The sequence below is a fragment of the Dryobates pubescens genome, chromosome Z, assembly GCF_014839835.1.
Source record: "Dryobates pubescens isolate bDryPub1 chromosome Z, bDryPub1.pri, whole genome shotgun sequence".
NCBI classification, from domain to species: Eukaryota; Metazoa; Chordata; class Aves; order Piciformes; family Picidae; genus Dryobates; species Dryobates pubescens.
Genome location: NC_071657.1, coordinates 109,892,615 through 109,916,712, shown reverse-complemented (window position 1 = coordinate 109,916,712; position 24,098 = coordinate 109,892,615). Strand labels below are relative to the sequence as shown.

Below are 24,098 nucleotides of genomic sequence, written 5' to 3'. Positions count from 1 at the left end.
AAGTTAGTAATCAGGTGCTACAGAGACAGAAGAAACCTTTCAGGTTCACCGCTTGTTTTCTGTCAGGCTCCCATTAAGTCACAGCCATGTTGAAAGCCAGGCCTGTGAACTGCAGTACTAATTCATGTAATTGCATCTACAGCTATTGATTATCTTTGATAATGAGGAAAGTTCAGTCCTTTCCCATTGGGAACACAAGTCTTGCTTAGCTCCATAACTGAATCGTCTTTCAAATTTTTTAGTGAGTTCATTGTTAGGGGTTGTTGGATTAGATTTTTGGTTTGTGGGTTTCATTTAGTTTGGGTGTTTTTCTTAATCTAGACTGTATTTCCTACATTACTCTAATTATTGCATAATCCATGAATCATATGTAGATGTGTTCGTTTCCTCTGGTAGAAATGTTTTTGTTATGAAAAAAAAAAATTCTGAAGTTACAGCTGACTTTTTCACAAATGCAACTTTTATAAACCTTTATCCTTTGGCATTTCCTGAGCTGATGTGTCAGTGTTCTGAGGATTCACATCTGGTTTTGCTGGTCACGTAAAGTTACAGTCTATGAAACATTCAGTATCTAGAGTCTGGCCAAAGTTTTATAAAATACTTGGGTAGGAAATCACTTTCATCTACCTAAGTTGCAATTAGACTCCTGAAGAAAAGATAATCATCAAACATTTTCTTTTTAACCCACAATATCATGACTTTAACATGGTGCTTAAGATTTTTCACTCATTTCTAAGCAAAATTTGGCTGCCTTAACTAGAAATTAGTTCTTTCTTCTTCAATTAGAAAGCACCTTAAGACCAATGGAAATTTCACAAGCAAAACTGTCTTTTTGAGGAAGAATACAAAAGTAGGGATCTTGAAAGTAATCAGTCCAGCAGATCATTCCAAAGGGCGTTTAACACAGACATGCAGCATTTCTCTCTACATGAGACGCAGTGATACTCAGTACTTTATAATCCAGTAAAATAATTTGTTGCTGCTGTCACTGTTGTATCACCAGCTCTGGTACCAGAATACCAACACAGAATATCAAAGCCCTGTTTTCAGTTTTCTGTCCATCTTGAGGCACATAGGAAAACTGTTTTCCCACCTCCCAGCAGGGAGCCCAAAACACCAGACTGTTCTGGGTTGTAGTGGCTGCTCCATTTTCTAAAGCTGTGGCTGTGTGCAATCTCACTACACTAAAAAGAGAGCATGGTGAGTTATAGGTCTTTATAGCTTTGTGGTTTGGATTGTCACACAGGTTTTTAATTTGTATGCTGAGTAGTGTTTATATATTTTACAAGAAATACTAATTAGAAAAAGTGCTTTGCAAATCCAAGTCCTTGGACCATATACAAAAACGTAGGTGTCCTCTCTTTGGGAGAGTGACCACAAGGCAGCCTGCTGCTTGTGGCTTTTGCTACATGTCATGAGTGCTAGTATGCTCTTTAGCCAAAATGCTGACAACAGCTCATATACAAAATTTTCAGCAAAAGAGTCAATGGAAGGAAGAATTCAGAAAAAAAATATGTTTTCAAGACTGAAGAGACAGGAGGGCATCATAACTATTTCCAAGCACAGAAGGCAGAATAAAACATTGTGGCTTACAGCCAGGGCTGTGAGAAAGAGATGACAGGAGCAATTAAGGATTAGAGATGGCTCAAGCTGCAAAAATTGGATCTGGATTAAGACTTCAGGGACCCCAGGACCGGTTTGAAGTTGCTCACATATGTGTCTGTGGTTTTGGCTTGAGACAATTTTTAGTTAGAAGACAGGATAAAAGGACAACTATCACAGCAATAAAGAAGTGTAGCATGAAATGAAGAAATGTAAGCAGTGAGAGCAAATATGAAAAAGAAAATGATTGTTACTTCAGCCTGAATGAGGGCATGGGCAACAGGGAAGACAGGAATGGGGAGCTTTTCTTTTAAAAAAAAAGAAAAGAAACATTATAGCTGTACTTCTTGGGGGGGAGGGGGGGGGGGGGGGGGCATAGGGCTATCATTGAGGCCCAGAAATGAATGAAGCTGGTGTTTTAGGGGGATTTAATTCAAATGTCATTAATTTGAGAGCTGCAGAGCTATATGGAATTGTTATTTTAAGGACAGTGTTTGGTTGCTACCCACCTGATTTCCAATACACTCAGCTGATTTGGTCATGAACTTAGGCTTTAATGTCAGCACTCATAGGCAATATGCAGAAGTGACTGTAGCCCAAAAAGCCCTGAGAGAATTCAGTAAGGTTCTGAGTTTGATGGGAAAGAAGAAGCAATGAAAAAACAAATCTGAGAATCTAAGTGTGAAATTAGCTGTTTCACTGTGCCTGCAACGCAACCTTTGCGAAGGCAAAGGATTACCAATATTAAATTAATTCTTTAGATGCAGAGAATTCAACTGCCCACTTGAATGTGAATTTCTAATTTAAGAATTATTTGTTGAATTATAACGTGTAAACAAATAAAAATACCTCTCAGTTCAAGGTTAATATTGGGGTAAGATAAAGATATTTGTAGAAAGAGAGGCACTGAAAAAAACCCACTGTGTTACCTTCCACCTTCTTTCATACAGATGCTATAGCAAAGATCCAGCATTCATTGTGTATGCAATGGCTTAATTTACATTTCCTCAAAAAGGATCTTTCTCAGAGCCTTTTCATCATTTCTATGAGTTTCAAAAGTGAGATTTAAGAGCTTTGAACCTGCAGAAATCCATTTATTTTTTATTTTAAATGAATTAAAGCTAAAAAATGCTTTGTTTTAAAGCCTAGCTGTAGATACTGGAACAACCTGGAAAGATCTATCTGTGGTCAAGGACAAAAGAATTGTATGCGTGCAGCTTGTGGGTGATGAGTTCTTCAGTACCGTGATTCCAGAGCTTGAGCCTAATTTATTTCTTTACCTTCTCATATTTATCTATTTTTTTACTGAAAAAAACCCCAAAACACTAGAAATCAGTGGGCTGTGTTTTTTCCTATGTTTCATGAACTGTGAGATAGTAAATTGAAGGAGCCACATGGAGCTTGGTGCCGAGGGTTAGTTGCTTGGGTGGTGGTGGATTGGTTGATGGGTTGGATGAGATGATCTTGAAGGTCTCTTCTAACCTGGTTTATTCTATGTATTCTATGAAAGCAAAGAGCTGCCACTATCATATTGCCCAGGATTGTAGATGGTAATGTCTCAGGCAGGGATACCTTGAAGGAATGTAACTCAGGATGAGCAGCTTCTCACCATAATGTCACTCAAGTTTCTTACTGCCATTTGTAGAATGAATTGCATGGACCATATTTAATGCAGACTTTGTCTTTAGAACATTTTCTTTGCTGGATTAAGTATCTTATCTCTTTTAAGATCTACCTTTTTTACAATCCTTTGCTGCAAATCAGGGCATGTTTTCCTTTGATGACTGACACACTAGAAAGATACTGCAACAATGTAAGCAAAAGAAGGAATTTTCATGATGAAGGAACTTAGGACTAATTTCTTTTTCAACTGTTATCTTAAAAAAAATGCATAGATACCATTACCATGAAAGAACATGAATACTCCATCAAAATCTCTACCTTCTTGTAAGTCAGCAGGAGTTTCACCACTGACCTAATATTTTTGAAGTATTTTCTTCTTTAAAGCCAGAAATAGTACTCTAACTGGTTACTTCAGCTGTAGAATGACTCAAGGCCCCTGCTGATTCCCTCATGCTGACATTACTGTGAGAACCAGAACAAAGATTATCTGTGGCTTTGCACATGAAGTTCTGGAGAACGTTTCATCTCTTAAGCATCTATGAATGCATGAGCTGGCCCATATTAATAAAGTTATGGATTTTGTAATATCTAAATAGGGAGGGTTTTGTGGAAAAAGGAAACCTTTGAATTACCATAGTTTGGTAAGGGCCTTCAGAGTGAACATGTGAAGGTGGAAATACCAGCAGGAAATCCTTAAGTAGCTGTCTGATTTAGATGGTTAATTTGAGTCATCAGAATTAAAGGAAGAACAAAATTAAAAATTAAAACAAATCTCAAAAGTAGTAATATTCTGCTAGATAATTACCAAATTCTTCTGCTAATAATAATATTTAATGCAGAAATAAAAGCTGATGTTTAATTATTAAGTCACAAATAGTGGTATAGAATGGCTTAGATTGGATGTGACCTTAGAGATCATCTACTCCAACCTCCCCACCACTTGGCTGATCAAGGTCTTTTATAAGATTATATTTTGTCTAATCTTTCTTTAATAGTATAAAAACTGATCAACAGCAACAATGAAAAGTTACTTCTAATATGAAATTAAAATATTTGCCTACATAGTGAGGATTTAGGATGCTAGGAAGAAGTTCTTTACCAAGAGGGTGGTGGAACACTTGAACATGTTGCCCAGGGAGGCAGCTGAGGCCCCATCCCTGGAGATATTCAAGGTCAGGCTGAAGAGAGCTCTGAGAAACCTGATATAGTTCCTAGCTGCAAGCCTGATTGATGAATCCACTAGAAAGGGTATATTTGTCAGCTTGTCGAAGGCTGCTTATGATACTTGCACTTGAAGGACTTTGGAAGGAAGTTGCAACTCACAACCGTATTGTAAGAGGACAACCTTTGCAGACAAAATACCTTGTGAAAGGACAGGGAATTAATTTGACCACAGAATACCGATGTAAAAACATTAACCAGATGAAGAGAAAAAAGGAAATTTTCTCCAGCATAGATAAATGTACAATTCAAGTACACAATTTGATGTTTTCATCTGACAGAGAAGTGATCTTTAACATAGAAGATTAGGCAGCAAATCAGCCAGACCCATCTGTTATGACATTTGGTTTCCTTAAGATCCATATTCTCTGCAAGTTCACAGCACTGGCTCAAGTTACCAGGAATGAGGTGCATTATGGATAACACACAAATATTATTTTAGTCACTGGACTATTTGAAGAAAACTAAGTATACAACTTTATTAACATATTTAATGCTGGCAGATAATACTTTGAAAGCAATTAATAAAATTAGTCTTGTGAACAATAGCAATTGCCAAATTATGGAGAGCTACTTACAAAAAGATTATGTTGGGAGCTTTCTGGGACATTGTAGAAATGTTGCTTTTTAGTTTTGTACTACTTTTTATATATCTGATGCAATATCTGTGCCATTAATTTGCAATTATGGAAATTGCGTAAGAAATAAAAAGGGACTTTCAAGTTATGTGAATGAGTCATTTCAAAAACCACTGTTGTTCTGAATTTAGTTCAAGACGGCCCACACCAGGGTGAATGCAGAGTATATCAACATCTGTAAAAGATCTTGAGTCCGATGAATTTGTTAGTCTTTAAAACATTTGTCTCTCCATAGAGAATAATGATCTTTGATTTCCAAGAGCTGGGCTTTTTCTCCTTTCACTCCCTGTCCCCATCCCGCCCCCATCTCCCCCCCTCACCAAATCCACGCAACTATATGAGGCATAAAAAGATAAACTTCAAGGAGGATTTAGCACATTACATTATAATAGAATTTATCTTCCCTCTCTTTCCTTTTCTCCTTTCTTTTTCTTTTTTTTAAATTTTATTTTATCTTCATTTTTCCCCTTGTGATTTGATATTTTGGGAATTCTTTGGAGAAAACCAACTGGATTTTAATCCTGCAGACAGGTATGAACATGTTTAACAGTGTTCATCTGGGTCATCTCTCCATTTTGTAAAACTAAACCAATGAGAAAATATTTGCTAAATAGCAAATAGTAACCAAGAATATCTCCTGACCTTCAGTGATATATTGTAGGCCAGGTGCCCCACTAAAGAAAAGCTCTTAAGTGTTGCAAATTCATTGCTTGCAAGTGGATAAACTAGCATAAGGTCTAACATCTATTTTGATTTCATGGATGTGGATGTATAGAGAAAGTTACTCTGTAAAAGACAAGAGATTCGTAATTTCAACAAAGAGCTCCAATTACCATGATTTGAACTGCAATGTAAACTTCAAACCTGACATCCTGAGCTAAACTCAGTCTTAAGAAAACGAAACAGCATTTCTTCTCCGGGTCTGCAGATGAAAGCGTTGTGAATACCACAGAGGCAACAGCTGTGACATCAACATGCATTCAGGGACAGGGTGAGAGTTACCGTGGCATGGTCAACACCATATGGAGTGGAATTCAGTGCCAGAGGTGGGACTCACAGTTTCCTCACCAGCACAACATCACTCCTGAGAACTTCAAGTGCAAGTGAGTATTACTGCAGTGTGAAAAGAGCTTAGTTTTCAAATGTTTAGAAATTCATGCCACCAAAGGACCTCTGTCTCTGCTGCAACCTGATTCATTCACTGAAAACCATTTGAATATAGAGGGGAAAAAAGTTCTTCAGATCTCAAAATACTAGTTCTAGATGAAGCTGCGTAGAACTGTAAGGGTTTTAATGAACTTTTTCATCAAGCATGCATTCAGCAGATTGGGACTTGGATCCTAACAGTGCTAGTACATTACCACTGTTTTTGTTTCAAGAAGGTAAGTGCTTGTTTGCCGTTTGGTTACTGACTTAAACTTAATATGTCTTAAACGTGACCTAAGTGTAATCTTCTTGCAACACTTGATACTTGTGATACTTGAAATTTCTTTTTTTTTTTTTTTTCTCTTCCATAATTTTAATCTTTTTTTCTGTCTGATTACAAAATGTATTTGCATGAATCAGAGGGCTTTTGCCTGAAGGGCCATGGGCCATCTAACCTTTCTGTACAGTATATAAACTCCCAGGATGTGAATAATCTTATTTGAGACAGTTAGTTTAGTCATGCTCTTTCAGTCCCTTTTTTCACTCAGCATAGAGCAAACCTAATTAACCATCATGGACCCAAAGTCTCATTTGTATTAAAAATCTTTATTGTCTAAATATCAGTCTGGGCTTGAGCTGGAAATTAACAGTCTGGATCTTTCAAAGAAAAGATGCCAGTCCGAGTTTGGATTGTCATTCTGACAACGACTTGTTTGAGCAAAACAGTTAGATTTGTGATCTTTTTCCCTTCACTACTGTTAAACAGTTTATTGATCCAATACCATTCATTGTAACACATCTACTGAAAATCTAACAGTTATCAGAATAACAGAAAATAGGACTTATCCTGAGCTTCTTATGTCCATCTCAGGAGCAGCTTGAATTTAGTGCTTGCACCTGATCGCACAGGTTTTTCTTAGACAAACCACCACTTAAATCGGTTTGTGCAGTACCTGTGTAATCCTGCTGCAGGATTGGGCTCTCCTGCAGCGCTAACTATTTTCCTACTTGTTCAGAGCAGCTGACAATATTAGGGATGCTTATTCAGCCCATGTTTGAGAGCATGGTGGCTGCTCAAGCAAATAGCTTGAGTAAAATCAATAGAACTACTGTTCAAAGCTCACATGACTTAAAATTACAGTATCAGGCCCATTCTTTCTATATTCTATTATCAGTAAGTGCTGCAGATAGAAAAGTACAGTGAAAAATGGAGATGCACAGAACATGGCAACAACTGTCAGGAGAGGGAAGAATAAAACTTACATTTAAGAGGTTAGGCTATTTCATGCAAGCTGTGAGAGACATTTAAAGACATTCCCTTGTGACTAGCTTCTACTTTAAAGGTAACAGCTGTATAAAATTTCAGCATACATTTCTTTTATATTCCGAGATTCAGTTTCTGAAATTATTTGCTGACAGTCTATAGGACTCTGTTTCTCTAAACTCATCAGAATTATTTAAAGTGTGGGGAATTTTAAGCACTTGAGTAATGTTTGTATTTAAAAGCACTTGTAATGGATCACAGGTGTATCAAATGTCAGTTTGCATGCAAATTTCAATTGAGAATCCTGATTAAAAACAAGCCATATTGACAATATTGTTAACCTTCAAATGAAATCTTATAGCCAGTCAAAACACAGGTCCACTCAAAATTAATCCCATAACCATATTCTCATTGCAATTTCTCTGTTTTTTCTGGACACTGTATTCTTACTGGCTCCTCATATCCTTGCACTTGACAGTGGTCAGTAAAATACTGACTTTATGAAGCCTGTATTATTGCTAACTCATAATGAAAAGCAATAGAATGCATCGGTGCTTTTAAGTTATCACTGCTGTGAGCTAACATATTTATTTTTATAGAGATTTGAGGGAGAACTACTGCCGAAATCCAGATGGATCTGAATCACCCTGGTGTTTTACCACTGACCCAAACATCCGTATTGGTTATTGCTCCCAGATTCCTAAATGTGACGTGTCAAATGAACAAGGTAACAGAGGGGAGGGTGATAACATGATTTTAAGTGAGTGCTGTACTGTTCCAATGTAGATAAGCTGGCTGGCAGGCTGGAAAACTGGAGAAGTTTGTCTCAATACATCTGGATTACACCTGTGTAGTTCCTCTTTGCCTTTATTAGCATACTTGAAATTCATTATGGTGTAAATGAGATTAATTTCTCAGTTTCAATTCCAGCAGGGGAACCTTCATCAAAGATTTGCAATTGGATCTGATTTTCAGACAAGTTGATTTGTGTCTGCCATTTTATATTAGCTGGAGATCTGCTCCATTGTCTTACCTTTCTTGGTTTGAAATATCTTTCTCCAGAACTGAGATTATTCCTTTGATTCACAGTCTTTTTGTAATTATATATGAGACCACTGAAATAATTTTTGTCCTCTGTACCTCCTTGTCTAAAAGGAGTTAAGCTGTAAAAAACACATGGGACTTTCTATTATAGCCTCTTAGTTTCAGGTTGGTACTTCTGCCTGTAAAGTCCAGGTTGCTGCCTCTGCCTATAAAGTCCAAACTAACTCTTCAGGAAAACATTTTTCTCATGAGGACTTGGTATTACCCTATTATTACATCCTTAGAACTGAGGTCAATCATAACATATACTGAGGAAAAGAGACCAAGGATCCAACACAGGACTGCATTAAGGACTCTTTAATTTTTAGCCATTTTGTCTTTTAAAATTTGAAACTGTTGCAGTTGCAAGAGTTGTGTCAGAGAAAGCATTGAACTGTGAGTTTCATTCTGCATTTTTCTGTAAAGTATCAATTATCAAAAAGTAAAAATACTGATGAATATGAAATGAAATACTTCATACAAAAAAAAATTCTCAAGAAGATTTGTGATAAAAGCTTATGAATGAAACATGACTTCTGCTGGAGTGAACAGGCAAGGTTTTGAATTACATTAAAATGAAAGTCATGTTGTTTTTTTGATTTTGCCAAAATATAATTTAAGTCTAGAATTATAGACTGCTGCCAGCATCCAGAATGTGCACAAAGGTAAGTTGATTCATATAGGCTAAAAGTGTCTGGGTTTTGAGGAGGGAGCAATAAGGGGGCAATTTTCCTTTGTTTTGTATCAAGCAGCTCCAGACAATTTTAAGAATATTCTCTGTGACCCTTCCAAATTAACCATACACTGCCTATTTATGGAAGTGATTTTCCCACTTTATCTAAGTAAGAAAACATTTAAAATGCTACTGTGTTGAGAATGGAAGCCTCAAGCAAGAGATAACGTAACTATATTTTAAAACTTTCTTCTATTTTATTTCTGATTGGATTTATTCAGTTGTCTGATTTATATTGTATAGTGTTTGCTAAATATAAGAATTGTAAGAGTTGGTTTTATTTGTTTGGATTAGTGATAAAGAGGAAGAGTTTTCAATGTTGCACAATAACCCTTTGTTTTGTTTTTTTTTTCTTTGCTTCCCCCCTCCCCAGACTGTTATCGTGGCAATGGCAAGAGTTACATGGGGAATTTATCCAAAACAAGGTTTGGGCTAACTTGCTCTACATGGGACAAGAATATTGAAGACTTACGTAGGTGTGTTTACACAAAAGAGAAAGAGATGGTTGAGTGAGTCCTGAATAAATACTGCCTCCAGATGGCATTTCTTTCTGCTGCAGCAATTCTAAAATAGTCCCTTATGCCCCAGAGATTTTAATATCTGTTATTTTTTCTTTTTTTCTTTTTTTTTTTTTCTTGGTGTTTAAATATATTACACAACATGTTTTTCTTCAGGCTAACCACTAATTGCAGGCTTTGGGATGTTTCTTAGTGCTTAGTTTACTGGCCTGATTTACCCCATGTTTGTTCTTGAAAGTTTTGTTCTATGAAATGATAGCAGAAATGAAGTCAGCAATTGTTCTCTCATGAATCTGATCTCATAGCTCATGGTGCTTCAAGCAGAAGGTTGCCCTTGAAACCACCTAAGGTCTCTTAACAGCCTGAAACTGAATCTTAAGTCTATGATCTAATAACACTAACACCAAATGTTACCAGTGTGACTTGTAATTTCTTTTATTTATTATTACTTTGGTTTCATATTCAGGCAGTAGAAATACAATTTATTTGTTAAAGTAAGAATGAATCAGTAGTAAGTGCAAAAGAAGTTGTGAGTTTTCAAGTTCCTCAATGTTGTCTCTGCTGGTTCAGAACAACTGATTAATAAATCTCAGGAGTGACATGAGCGATGACTTACAGGTACTGCATAAAAGCAAAGATTCATCAAAAATTTGGCTATGTTTAGTAGCCTAGAAACAGTTTTCCCTTTGTTTTCTTTTTGTTCCTGAAGTTGATATGAGTATATCTATATTACCTTTGGTACTGGTTGTGAAGGTAGTGCTCATGATCACAGCCATAATGCCTAACATATCAGCCATTGCCCTCTGGAATTTAGCTCCTATTGATGGTCAGTCAGGTGAAAATGTGTATATCAGCAGGTAAGCCTTTGGGGAAGCTGTATTGCAAAAGTCAGATTTCTGTAACACGATCTGGAATCACCAAATGGGCTTTATGGAACAGGTTGCCCAGGGAGGTATTTGAAGACCCATGCCTGGAAATATTCAAGGTCAGGCTCAACAAGGCAACTTGATCTAGTGGAGGATGTCCCTGCTGATGGCAGGAGGATTAGTCTAAATGACCTTTGGAGATCCCTTCCAACAGTATTTTTCCCTACACAGGATCAGAGATAGCATGCATATTCCACTGTGCTGTCCATGTAAGGGAGGCAGAGGTTCAAGATCATGACATCTGAATCTCTGATAAGTGTTGATTTAGCTGTGAATGAAGCAGCTTGAACCTACTGGATGCTTGACACAATTGCATTCATATAATCTTGAGCACAGATCAGACTTTCTTCTTTACTACCACAAATGTTCCATCTGGCAACTTCTTTAGGGTGTTATCATTCTCACTCTGGTTATGGGTGTGCTAGAAGCAGCATGCATAGTTGTTTACGAACTGAAAAAGCAGTGCAGGTGTAACTTAGGAAACCTGTATTCTTCTTTTAAACAAGACAGAAATGAACAGTGTTCTCTGCTTCAGATTTTCACCCCAAAATTTCACCTTTGAAATGGCTCATTAATGTTTTCCATTCATCCTTTTCCTTACCTGCTGTTCAGTGTTTTTGTCTCCTTTGCCTAAGTTTCAGCTTTTTTAACAGATTCAGTCCTCCATTCTGCTGTTAATCTTCAGGAAGAAGATACCTGTGTTACCAGAGAAGCCTACAGATTTGCTGAGGGGAACATGGACACTCTTCTAGTTAGTGTAACTCTGGAGGGTGTCCAGGGATTTTAGCTCAAGTGCAAGAAAACCTCCCAGCTGTCCAGCAGATACAGTACTTAAAAATGCCAACCAGAGGAAACTTGGACCCAGATCCAGCAAATATTTGGGTCTCATCTTCCCTTTGATTTTAACCAGCCCTAAACTCTGACCTGTAGGCTTCTCAATCAGCTAATATTACAATGTGGGGCAAAGAAACATTTAACCTCTGAAAATTTGGGCTATAGTATAAAGCTTTTCAGCACTTTGATTTTTTTTTTTTTATTTTTTTCCCTTTAGGCATATACAAATATTCAGAGAACCAGATGTTAGTAAACTGAAGAAAAACTATTGCCGCAACCCAGATGATGATTTTCATGGTCCCTGGTGTTACACAGATGATCCTCTCGTTCCCTGGGATTACTGTCCTATTTCTCGATGTGAGTACTTGGTATGCCTCAGGGCATTGTCAGCTGTGCAGTCCCAGCGAAGCCATGGTGTCTCATACGTGTGCTTACCTTTCTGTTGCCACTTGTGGCAGCAGAAAATGTGTAATTCAATCAAGAATCAGTTGTGCATGACTTCAGAAGGAACAGACAGAAGTTGCTTGTGCAATACATGAACGAGGGGTCTTTTTCCTTGATCAGCTTGGAGATTTCAAGGCTTGTTTATGCAGTAGGAGCATAAAAGGGCTATTACAGATGGTCAAACATTTTCCAACAGATCTAGCTATTGACTGAGGGCTGGACGGAGACAAAGAATTGTCTGGTGGTCAGAAAGCTGGCTGTGGCCTCAAGACACCCAGGGACAGTTATCTTCTGTTCTACAAGCTTCTTAGTCTCTTTGTGTGACTTGCATTTGTTTATAAAGTTAGGAAAACTCACTATATGTACTCTTATGTGTGTATGTGCCATATAGATAAAATTCTGCTTTCAGATATTTATGGGATGATTTAAGTCTTGGCAAGAAATAGGACCATCACCCTTCCAAAGCTGCATGTTAAAAACCTAAACAGATTAAATAAACAGAAAGATTCTGGGGAGTTCAGTAGCAACTTGATGTTAAGTAGAAAAAGAGAGATTTATGCTTAAAAATATGCAATTCACATTTATGTTCAAAATTTTTCACTTCAGTTCTTAATTCTAAGCCATTGTGCTGTATCTCCTGGGAGAACATTTAAACAGAACATCAGGCCTTTGAGTGCATGTCTGTCACCTCAAGAGCTTAAGGATAATGTTACATTCATTCCTAGCAGCAAATCTGCTGTATTTTCTCATAGTCTGAAGTTCAACATTTTCATGAGGTGATATGTGAAGTCTCAGGTGATATTTTGGCATCTATGTGAAAAGTAAACAAACTGTGCTAAAGGTTGTTTTTGTCAATGTAGATAAAGAACAACAGCTGAAGAAATACAAATTTTATTTGCTCTGAGTTCGTTATCTGGATCAATGGAAATACTCAGAGCAAACATTTGTAGGGTATAAGGCAATGGTGAGGATTATGATTTCTAGACGCAAAGTCCAGATGTGGAATATGTCTCGATTTCAGTTGTATCTTGTATTAAACTATCAGTAGTTCACTCAGGTAGTGCTAACCAGCTTAACCATTGCACAAACAATTCTGGCAGTCCCCAAGCATGCTTACTTGGTGCCTTCAACTGGTTTCTTCAAACTGCATTATGATACAGTACAATACAATACAATAAATATCACATCACAATATATATTATAATATACATAATATAATAATATATGTATATATATTTATAAAGTATAAGTGTAGAGTGCTGCACCTGGCGAGACCAACACCATACACCAGTAGAAGTGAGGAGCTGACCTCTGCTGGAAAGCAGCTCCATGGAGAAGGACAATAAGTTTGCCATGAGACTGCAATGTGTCCTTGGGACCAAGAAGGTCAATGGTATCCTGGGGTGCATTAAGAAAAGTATGGCCAGCAGGTTGAGGGAGGTTCTCCTCCCCCTCTACTCTACCCTTATGAAACAATATGTGGAATATTATGTCCAGTTCTGGGCTTCCCAGTTCAAGATAGACAGGGAAACAGTAGAGAGGGTCCAATGGAAGGCTACAAGGATGATTAAGGGAGTGGAACATCTGTCTTATGAGGAAAACCTGAAAGATTGGGGGGTCTTTAGCCTAGAGAAGACTGAGCAAGGATCTTATTAATGTTTATAAATATCTGAAGGGTGGGTGTCAAGATGAAGGTGCCAGTCTTTTTTCAGTGGTGCCGTGCAATAGGAAAAGGTGCAGTGGGTACAAGCTGGAATACAGGAAGTTCCACCTCGACATGGGGAAAGAATTCTTACTTTGAGGGTGATGGAGCACTGGAACAGACTGTCCAGAGAGGCTGTGAAGGCTCTTTCTCTGGAGACTTTCAAAGCCTGCAATTTAGATACATTCCTGTGTGGCCTGCTCTCGGTGATCCTGCTTTGGCAGGGGAATTGGACTAGATAATCTCCAGAGCTCCCTTCCAAACTCTACTGTTCTCTGTTCTGTGATTCTATGATATATTTATATGTGTACATGCATACACACACATATGCATAGGTATATATACATGAACATTTTAAACTATGTATATGTCCATATCTTTTCATGTATATGGATCTATTTTCTTAATGAAAATCTAGTTGGATGAGATAGTTTAGATTTGGCCTGTGCATATTTTCAGTAGCTACACCTACGCCTCCAACTCCTAATGATATGTCACTGTGCAGATGTAACTGAAGGCAAAAATTTAGAATCAAGCTGAAGCAACCTTGTTGTAACTGTTGTAGTCTCAATGGAAGAACCAAACCAGATTTTGGGGAACAAATTTTGATGAGGATAATTTTTTGCTGATAGCAACATAAAAGGACTTTTGAATTTTCAGAGATTTTTAAGGAAATGAAAAATTTTCATCAACTGATTTGGATTTAATCACCTGACTTATGTACTTCCTGAAAGCTTATAGAAAAGTCACAACTTAATTTTTCAGCACTTGCTGGTTTGAATGAAACATGTAAATAGAACAGGACAGATAGCCTGATGTAATCAGGATTCAGCCAAGAAGAAAAATACTTGGAACTCCTGTTAATTCTTATTTCATTCTCTTGGAACAAAATTTGGTGTTCTCATGAGACCTTTCCAAATTGTGCTTTTGCAGAGTATTGAAGAAATCATTGAGGTTAAAAATTTGCGGACTACTAAAATTAACAATATGCCATTTGCTGTTTAGTTCTAACTCTATTAAATTTTCAGTTGTGTTTAAACTTTGTTTTGTGGTTGTCTTTTGTGTCTGTATAGGTGAAGGTGATACAACTCCTACTACAACCAGCTTGGATGGTAAGTTTGCAGTGCATGTATTGTATCCTTTAAGACCAGCCATTTCTTTCCAACTGGGAAACAAGAGAAAGACCATTAAAGAAATAAAAAAGCCCTAAAAGTTGGTAAAATTTGCTTTTACAAGAGGAAAATGTGGAATAGCCTTATTATACTTCTTTATCTCTTTGTACTTTGCTGTCTTGCCAGTGGTGAGATATGAGAATTATTTTCAATCTTTGCTTTATAATTATGTAAATCTCTGATAACTTCCTTAGCTATACGCATTTTATACTCCCTATGAGTATTTATATAAAGGCTGACCCAGCTTCACTGAAGTAGTTTTGATGCTCTAGAAATGTATTTCATTAACACAGGAAAATTTAATCCATAATAAATATTGACCTTCTTGTGGTCCTTATGTGCAACTGTACAGGTTTCCTACCGCTGTTTTTAGTAAAATGTGATCTCTGGACCTGCTTTCAGATACTGTCATTCCTTGTGCCTCAACAAAACATTTGAGAGTGGTAAATGGAATCCCAACACAAACTAATGAAGGATGGGTGGTTAGTTTGACATACAGGTAACTATCACTTTGATTAGAAGGACAATGTCTACTAGGGTATTTGCTTTGGAACTGCAAAGAATGACAACCATGATCAGAATACTTTTAGACTGCACTTAAATTCTGTAAAAGCAGAAAATCAGCATTCCTGAAACATCAGGTGATTCTGTAGTATTCATTCCATCGGTGAATAATTCTTATCCCTAGCTTACACACATCAGCTTGTAAAGCATTCATCATGCTCTGCTCTTTCCATTAGATCCTGCAGATCTTTTAATTACATTAGCATAGGATCCAAAATTTAATTGTTTGTTTTACAGATTGTTACATACAAATTCAGATTAGTATCAATATTTTCACTTTAACAGCCATAGATTTAATCATGAAGACTTGGATTCAGGATTTATACCTGTGTCAGATTTAGTTTTCTGCTCATATCACTGCATATAATTAAAATGCATTCTGTATTAAAAAGAATATATCAAAGTACTATCTGTACGGAAAACTTTTCCATTGTGTTAAACAAGACTGTAACTTTGTACAGCTGGAAATGTGTCTTACATTATGGCTGATCATCACTTTACTTACTACTGTGAAAAAGACAGAATATGGAATTACTGTTTCCTACTTTGATTTTGCTGGTTCATAACTCATCATCTGGAAGTGTAAATCATTAATGTATGACAGGAGATAAATGTCATGCATCAGCCCTACATCTTTTATTATGAAAACAAAAAAAAGTTTTAAAAAAGTTTTTGTCTTCTACTGCAGACTGAAGTACAGCTCAATTCTATTGAGTTATGGTTCATCACCTCTTATAAAACCTTGTTATAAGATAGGTATTAAATGAGAAATTGGAGTAAGGAAAAGATAAGCCTATTTTCCACCTTGCGTCACCGCCAGATAAATTCTGGTGTTCCTTCCAATCCTTGGCAATCTTTGCATCTTATGAGATCCAATCAGACCTAGAACTTTCTGGAAGTCCAGCAGATGGTCCAGAAATATATTTCTAGATCAACATCACTCTATTCCTAGAGTTAATTAGACAGCATAAATAGTGAGATAGGTGGAAACTTTTCTCTGGAAAAGTTTATTTCTGCACTGTTTTAAAAGCAGTCTTCATGTGTGAGGAACTTTTAGACAGGTATGACAAGTCTACATGCCTAAAATTTAGATAGCTAATATTAAGATAGTTCAACATAGATTTTGTGCTATGAAACAAGTTCCAGTAAGTAGATGAGTGTTTAAATAATTGCAGACTCCTTTATGAAAAAAGAGATTCCTGGAATACTCCTGCAGCAAATTATATTTTTAAGTATTACATGTGGGCATAAATATGTAGTTTTATTTTGTATTGTTACCAAGGAAGCAAATAGAATGTTGTCTGAAAACAAATTCTTAATGACTTCATGACATTCTGCAAAAAAAACTAACTCCACATCTAAAAGGTAAAAAGAATGGTGAAGGCCAATGTCCACCTCTAAATGTTTAGAGATGTATATATCCGTAGAATGGTTTGGGATCATCTAGATCCAGCACCCTTCTAAGGACAGGGAAACTTTCCACTAGACCAGGTTGCTCAAGACCTCATGCAGCCTGGCCTTGAACATCTCCAGGGAAGGGACATCCACAGCCTTCCTGGGCAACATGTTCCAGTGTCTCACCTCCCTACTCTTAATCTCCCCTCTTCCAACTCAAAGCCATTGCCCCTCACCCTGTCGCTATAAGACCTTGTAAAAAGGCCCTTCCCAGCTCTTCTGTAGGTACTGAACAGCTGCTCTAAGGTGTCCATGGAGTCTTCTCTTCTCCAGGCTGAACAGCCTCAACATATTAAATTAACTAATGACATATCTCCTTATATATCTGATCGAGAATCTCTTATCAGGTATATTTAAGTATATTGAGATTAATTTCTTGTATTTCATGGAATCAGCTCTAGATTTGTCTCCCATGAAAATAAGAAGTTTAACCTTCCTATATGTGCTAGTCAATCTTCTAAAGCAGAAGATGTAAACTTATAAAACCCTTTTGCTAATTAGTGATGAAAACATAAGATGGAAGAACACATTATACTCTTGATTGTGGCATTTTTACAATAAAACTGGGCAGAATCCATATTTTAAAAAAGAATCCAGCCTTTTGGATCAGATATTTTGTTTCTCAACCAAAATACTATTAAGAGTAAAATGGCAAGCATCTGTGTTTTTCTGATGCCTTTGGACTCCATATAGAGTCTGGGCCCCTTCCAGAAGTTCTCTGCAAAGCTTCGAACATTTGTGTGATTTGAATTTATAAATTGTGAGATTTTTAAGCTTTTCCCAAATTGCTGACAATTCTGATTCACTTTCCAAAGAGCTGCAGAAGATAAATGTGATTTTGGGGGCACAAAGAAGGAAACTAATTAATCTACATTCCACAGTTGTCTTTAATTTTGAAAGGACTGTCATGCTTAATTGCCTTAATTTTGCTTGATATATTATGTTGCAGGTTTTCTGTAATCACATGTAGGATGTCATACATTGCAGATTGTTTCCAACTGAAGTATGTGGGGACAGAAATCTCACAGGGTTTGCAATCAAATAGGAACTTTCCACCTTGAGGTCAATGCTTTGAATAAAGCCTACATGAATAATGACCAAATGTCATTTACATCTGGTGGCAGTTTGGGGACTTGCGTGAAGGTTTCAGTCCAGATCTTATTGTAAATAATTAGTGTCTCTTTTTCTTTATTTATTTTCTCTTTTTTTTTTTTTTTAGCAAAAATAAATAAATAAGGTATCATTATAAATTCAGCTTTGAAACCAATAAATGATCAGTGACTGAATTTCTCTTTTCTCCTGGTTTTACACATTTGAGCAATTTTTTGCAAAGTCATATTACTTTAAGTGTTGAAAATGCAGAGGAAAGGGTCAGAGACATAGTTTTGCAGGCTGTCAGTCATCCACCTTTCACCAGGAAAATATGTGGGGAGAAAAAGTACTCTCTAAACTTTTTGACTGTGTAGAAAACTATACTATTACTAGTTTTTTGTTTGGTTGGGTTTTAATCTTTTAAAATGTATTGTTCTTTTTTCATTCCCAGGAATAAACATATCTGTGGAGGCACTTTGATAAAGGAAGAGTGGGTTCTGACAGCAAGGCAATGTTTCCCCTCTCGGTACAGTAGTCTGCAGTTTTGCAGTATTGAAATCCAAGTATTTTCCAGAACTTATCAGCACATCATTTCAAGTTAAATGCAGCAGTATTCCCTCCTGTTTGGCTCTAACAATGCTTTTCTGATATAAAAGTCCTGTGGGACCTTGGTATTTTCTGTTGTTATTGTTGTTAATATAAAAGAGCTCTGGTTATTTTACATAGAAGTATAAATGTATTTTCCAAGTGTAATGGTTGGCCTCTTTACGAAAATAATCACGTTTTTGCTTAACTGGACAGAATAAAGTAGGAAACTTGGGCAAATCTCAAAAAGTTCAAAGGTTCATACTGTCCAAGGATCCAAATGTTTGGGAAGTATTAGGAAATAAAAATTAGATTTTAGTAACAGTAAAAGATAAAATTATGCAATGGCTTCAGACCAAAAACTTAGATCTCAACAGGCTGATTTTGGAATAGGAGTTGGCAGCATAAGCCCATTTCTGGTGAAGAGTACTAGTTAACATCTTCTAGCATAATCATATTAAGAGAGATTTTTGAGTGATTTTATTATACACATCAAAATCCTAACGAGCTTTGCCTCATATAGGTACAAAGATTTGAAAGACTATAAAGCCTGGCTTGGAGTCCACAATATCAAAGGAAAAGGAGAGGAGAAGCACAGACAAGTCCTGAACATCTCGCAGTTGGTATATGGCCCCACAGGGTCAGATTTGGTTTTACTGAAACTTAGCAGGTTAGTAACTGTTCTTGCAGATTCCAGGATTTTCAACTGATGAATAAGATTCCTCCTAAATGAGACTTACAAATTCAGTTCTTTGCTATCTTTGAGACTGCAGATGATGTCTGCATAATCTTCCAATGATGGGAAATTTTACTTGATATATGCAGAAAACAGAGGTTACCTCTGAAAAATCATGCCTATTTTCTCTCTTCTTGATAACCAAGTTTTTTTTTTTTTGGTTGGTTGCTTTGGTTTATTGGTTTGTGTTGGGTTTTTTGTGTTTGTGTGTTTTCTTGATTTTGGTGTTTTGTTTGTTTGTTTGTTTTTCTGTTGGCTTTGGGGTTTTTTAAACATGTACCAGTCTATGGTTTCAATTTATAGAATAAGCACCAGAATGTAACTTAGATGCTTGTGTATATGAGCTTTCAAACTTCCTCCATATTAGCTGAACAACCCCATCTGCCTCAACCTGTCCTCACAACACAGGTGTCCTAGCTCTTGGATCATCTTGATGGCCTTCCTCTGGACTCACTCCAACAGCTCTGTGTCCTCCTTACTATGAGACTCCAGAACTAGACAAAGAATCCATCATATTCTTCAAACATGGGAAAGAATTGGCACAGTTTTTAAATGGTGTGGTCTATAGTAGATTTAACATCACTTTGAAGATGATTTTAGAAAGCTAAGTAACTACCTACTGTTTGTTTTCTCTTTTCAGACCTGCCATATTGACAAATTTTGTAGAAATAATCCGATTGCCCATTTCTGGGTGTACCATTCCAGAGAAGACCAGTTGCAGTGTTTATGGATGGGGATACACTGGATGTAAGAAACTATTTTTAAAAACTAAATGAATACGTTGACAACTTACTTCCTCTTGTTGCTATAGGTGAGGCTGCTGGTATTGCCTGATGCCACAGTGTCCAACACTTGTTGTAAAATGGAGTTTCTTCCCCCCCTCCCAGTTTTTAAGATCTTTGATCATTTTGTCTAAGTGCAGAATCATAACATTGTTTTGGCTGGAAAACATGTTAAAGAACATCAAGTCCAACTGTTATCTAACTACCAATTGTAGTGCTATGCCACAACCTTAGCACCACATCTATGAGTCTTTTTAAACACCTCTGGGTATGGTGATTCAACCACCCCCCTGGGTAGCCTGTTCTTTTCAGTTCAGAAGTTTCTTGCATCCAATCTATATCCTGCTGATGCAAGATTCCTCTCAGCCTATCATTTGTTACTAGGGAGAAGAGATCTACACCCAATTCACTACAACCTCCTTTAAGGTAGTTGTAGAGAGCAATAAGGTCTCCTCTCACAGCTTCATTTTCTCCAGACCGTTCATCTTATAACTGTTGTCCAGACCTTCCACCAGCTTTATGATCCTTCCCTGGACCTGCCTCAGCACCTCTGTGTTTATCTGGGAGTGAAAACAGTACTCAAGGCATGACCTCACCAGTGCTGAGTACGGGGGCACTGGAAAAACTAATAGAGAGTCATATGAGCAGAGAGATAATTAACATACATAAAAACAGTGCCCCAAGTCTGGCATTTCCTAACTTTTGAGTACTTGACATTGCAACCTTACTAATGTTTATTAAACACAGTTTCAGTGTGAAGTAAATACAAATATGTGGGAGGACAGACGTTTATTTAGTCTGGTAAATACTATATCTGGCTAATTATGTGTTGATAATAAAGTTAATAGCTGCCAGTTGACAATAAGTACTCCAATAATTACTGTGCTCAAACGTCATTTTGCCACAGACCCCAAGTAAGCAGCAGCAACATACCCAGGCTGTCCTGGAACCAGAGGAAAAACTATCCTGCAATTCTAAGTCTCTCCTCCTTGTAACCATCATACTGCATTTCTTTGTGGGTGGCAAGCAATCTGTACCAGCCCTCTCCCAGATGACAGCCTTTGATGTTCCCAGAATGGCCATATTAGCCACTCTTTGATGGGAATGGCTGTCTAGGGGACAGGGAAATCAGGCTGGAACACAGTGCAGCATCACAGGAGAGCTTAGCTTAAGAGAACTGATAAGGAATTTGCAATGTTGTGGAGTTATGTAATAGAGTAAACACATAACATCTGTCATCCAGAGACTTTGTACTATATTTGATGCACTATTTACTATAATCCTCACGGCATCCTGGTCAGGGAAGGGAGAACTGTTGCTGTCATTTTTAAAAAATAAAACAGAATAATAAGTCAGTAAAGGGCAAGCTTGGCATTTTCTTTTGATGGCTGTGCAAAGAACAGGCAGGTCCAGGCTTTTTATTTATCTTCACAGCTTGTACAGGCTTGTCTTTTGACATGTAGAACAAGAGCAATCTCCACAGGACTCCTGCTTCCTGACCTTCACACTGATGAATGGAGATTGCACAAGGCTGCGGCTCTGCCCTTGCAGGCACAAAGTCATTCAGTGCAGCCGACCCAGCGCAGAATGAGAAAAACTCTGCTCTGCTACAGTATTTTTCAAGCCACATGGCTTCCCTAAACTGAGGCAGGCATGTTACATGTTAACTCATGGTTAAGGCAGGGAACAAAATCCTCACTCCACTGATAGGAGTGAAAACATTCTCAGGCTCACTTCTGATTTCTGTGGACAAGCTTGTGGTGAACTGTAGTGTAAATTTGATTGCTTAGCCCTTTCTTCTAATCTGAAAAATTTTACTAGATGTTCTCAGAAAACTGAAGAGACATGGACACCAAACAAATTTCTTGCAAAGCTTATTTCTAGCAAGCATAAGAAACCCAAAAGACAGGAGGGATAGTCAAAACTATGGTTACTGGAGAGAATGCACTAACGTAGCATGATTTTATCCACATTACATATTCAATTATTCACTTTCCCATAAAAGTGAATAAAGCTCCCTTTCTCCTTTTAATTCTAGTAGTCAATTATGATGGCCTGCTCCGAGTAGCAAACCTGCTAATTTTGGGAAATGAGAAATGCAACCAATATCTCAAAGGGAAGATCACTGTGAATGAGTCAGAAATCTGTGCTGTGGCTGAAACCATTGGTGCTGGGCCTTGTGAGGTAAATATTGCATTTCCTAATACATTCTTATCCATACATTCATAGAATGCTTTAGGTTGGAAGGAACCTTGAAGATCATCTAGTTCCAGTCCCCTCTGCCATGGACAGGGACACCTTCCATTAGACCAGATTGCTCAAGGCCTCATTCAACCTCACCTTGAACACCTCCAGGGAGGGGGCATCCACAGCTTCCCTGGGCAACCTGTTTCAGTGTCTCATCACCCACACCCTCATTCTTAGGAGCCATCAGCATAACCGTTTTGTGTGCACTAAACTTATACACAGAAAAAAATAATCTTTTGCATTGGAAAAAATTAATGTTTCTAGTGATCTGTATTCTGCCACAGAGCAGGGAGAGATTCTTTTGCTTCACTCTCACCATGCCAACACACTGGTAAAGGATGTACAAGGATTTACATGGATTCTAAATATATTAATATGGCTAAATGCTTCATTAGATTGCAACAAATTTGTGTTCTGTATCATAAGGGCTAAAATGGCCTGTGTGTATCTTTTGGTTGAGTAGAAAGCAAAGACTGGAGTAAATCTAACTACTTAGATAAAGCCTTGCATGCAAAACACAATGACATCACCACACAACAGAGCTGATAAATTATGAGAGAAGAAGAAAGATCACAAAATGTACTGTGGTTTAGCATTATTCAGAAGGCTGGAGCATTTGTTTTCCCTAATGGTCCTGATGGAACAGGTCCAGAGGAGGGCTGCAAAAATGATCAGGGGACTGGAACACCTCTCCTACAAGAACAGGCTGAGGGAGCCGAGGTTGTTCAGCCTGGAGAAGAGAAGGCTCTGGGGAGACCTAATAGCTGCCTTCCAGTAGCTGATATGGGGCCTACAAGAAGGATGAAACAAGACTGTTTCCAATGGCCTGTAGTGATAGGATAAGGAGCAGTGGTTTCAAACCAGAGAAGAGGAGATTTATAGTGGATGTTAAGAGCAAGTTCTTTACCTTGAGGGTAGCGGAACGCTGGAACACAGTAGCCCAGAGAGGTACTTGAGGCCTCATCCCTGGAGATACTCAAGGTGTGGCTCGACAAGGTTCTGAGCAACCTGATCTAGTTGAGGATGCCCCTGCTTACTGCAGAGGGGGTTGGCCTAGACTATTTTTGGAGGTCCCTTCCAACCCAAACCATTCTTTGATTCTAAGTGACATTATGTTTATTTTTTTCCTAGCGAGATTATGGTGGTCCCTTGGTTTGTGAACAAAACAGACTGAAGATAGTGGTTGGTGTCATTGTTCCTGGCCGCGGATGTGCCATTCGAAATCGTCCTGGGATTTTTGTCCGAGTCTCATATTATTCCCGGTGGATACATAAGATTATGATGACCTATAGAAAGCCCTGAAAAACTCAACAACTTCTATTCAAAGAAAGACTTGGGACAGCATGAAATTAATGTGTAATGTAAAGATCAACAATTTTTTTTTAAAACTACTTGATAGTCAAGTTTGTTGAGCTTCTTTTAATATTTATGGGTGTTTTTGGTGTTTTTGTCTCTCAGTGTTGTTTTATAAATATTGGAGTGACCTACAGCAACTATGATGACATATCTCCTGAAGATACTTGAATGGGTAAACAATTTTGCAAAGAAATTATTACTGGATGATATATGGTTTTGTAGGAATAGATCAAATGACCTCTTTTTTGCTGCTCTGCAGATTATCTTGGAAGGAGAAACAAATTATAGTTTTATTTAACACATCCGATTCTTTCTATGAGCCATATACTTCTCTTCATCTATGACAAAAGACCTACTGAGAGATACATACATCTG

At 37.5% G+C, this 24,098-nt stretch overlaps 1 protein-coding gene across 1 annotated transcript in view; it reads left to right on the top strand.

The window, feature by feature from the left end:
- Positions 1–23,853, top strand: part of HGF (hepatocyte growth factor) — a 61,711-nt gene extending 37,858 nt beyond the window's left edge. Inside the window, exons 8-18 of the mRNA XM_054178182.1 lie at positions 6,013–6,187; positions 8,094–8,221; positions 9,684–9,786; positions 11,806–11,945; positions 14,808–14,846; positions 15,309–15,405; positions 18,469–18,543; positions 19,126–19,272; positions 19,979–20,085; positions 22,159–22,304; positions 23,499–23,853. Coding sequence (XP_054034157.1) covers positions 6,013–6,187; positions 8,094–8,221; positions 9,684–9,786; positions 11,806–11,945; positions 14,808–14,846; positions 15,309–15,405; positions 18,469–18,543; positions 19,126–19,272; positions 19,979–20,085; positions 22,159–22,304; positions 23,499–23,669 — 1,328 coding nt within the window. The 3' untranslated portion in view covers positions 23,670–23,853. The remainder of the gene's footprint in view (positions 1–6,012; positions 6,188–8,093; positions 8,222–9,683; positions 9,787–11,805; positions 11,946–14,807; positions 14,847–15,308; positions 15,406–18,468; positions 18,544–19,125; positions 19,273–19,978; positions 20,086–22,158; positions 22,305–23,498) is intronic.
- Positions 23,854–24,098: the final 245 nt, after the last annotated feature.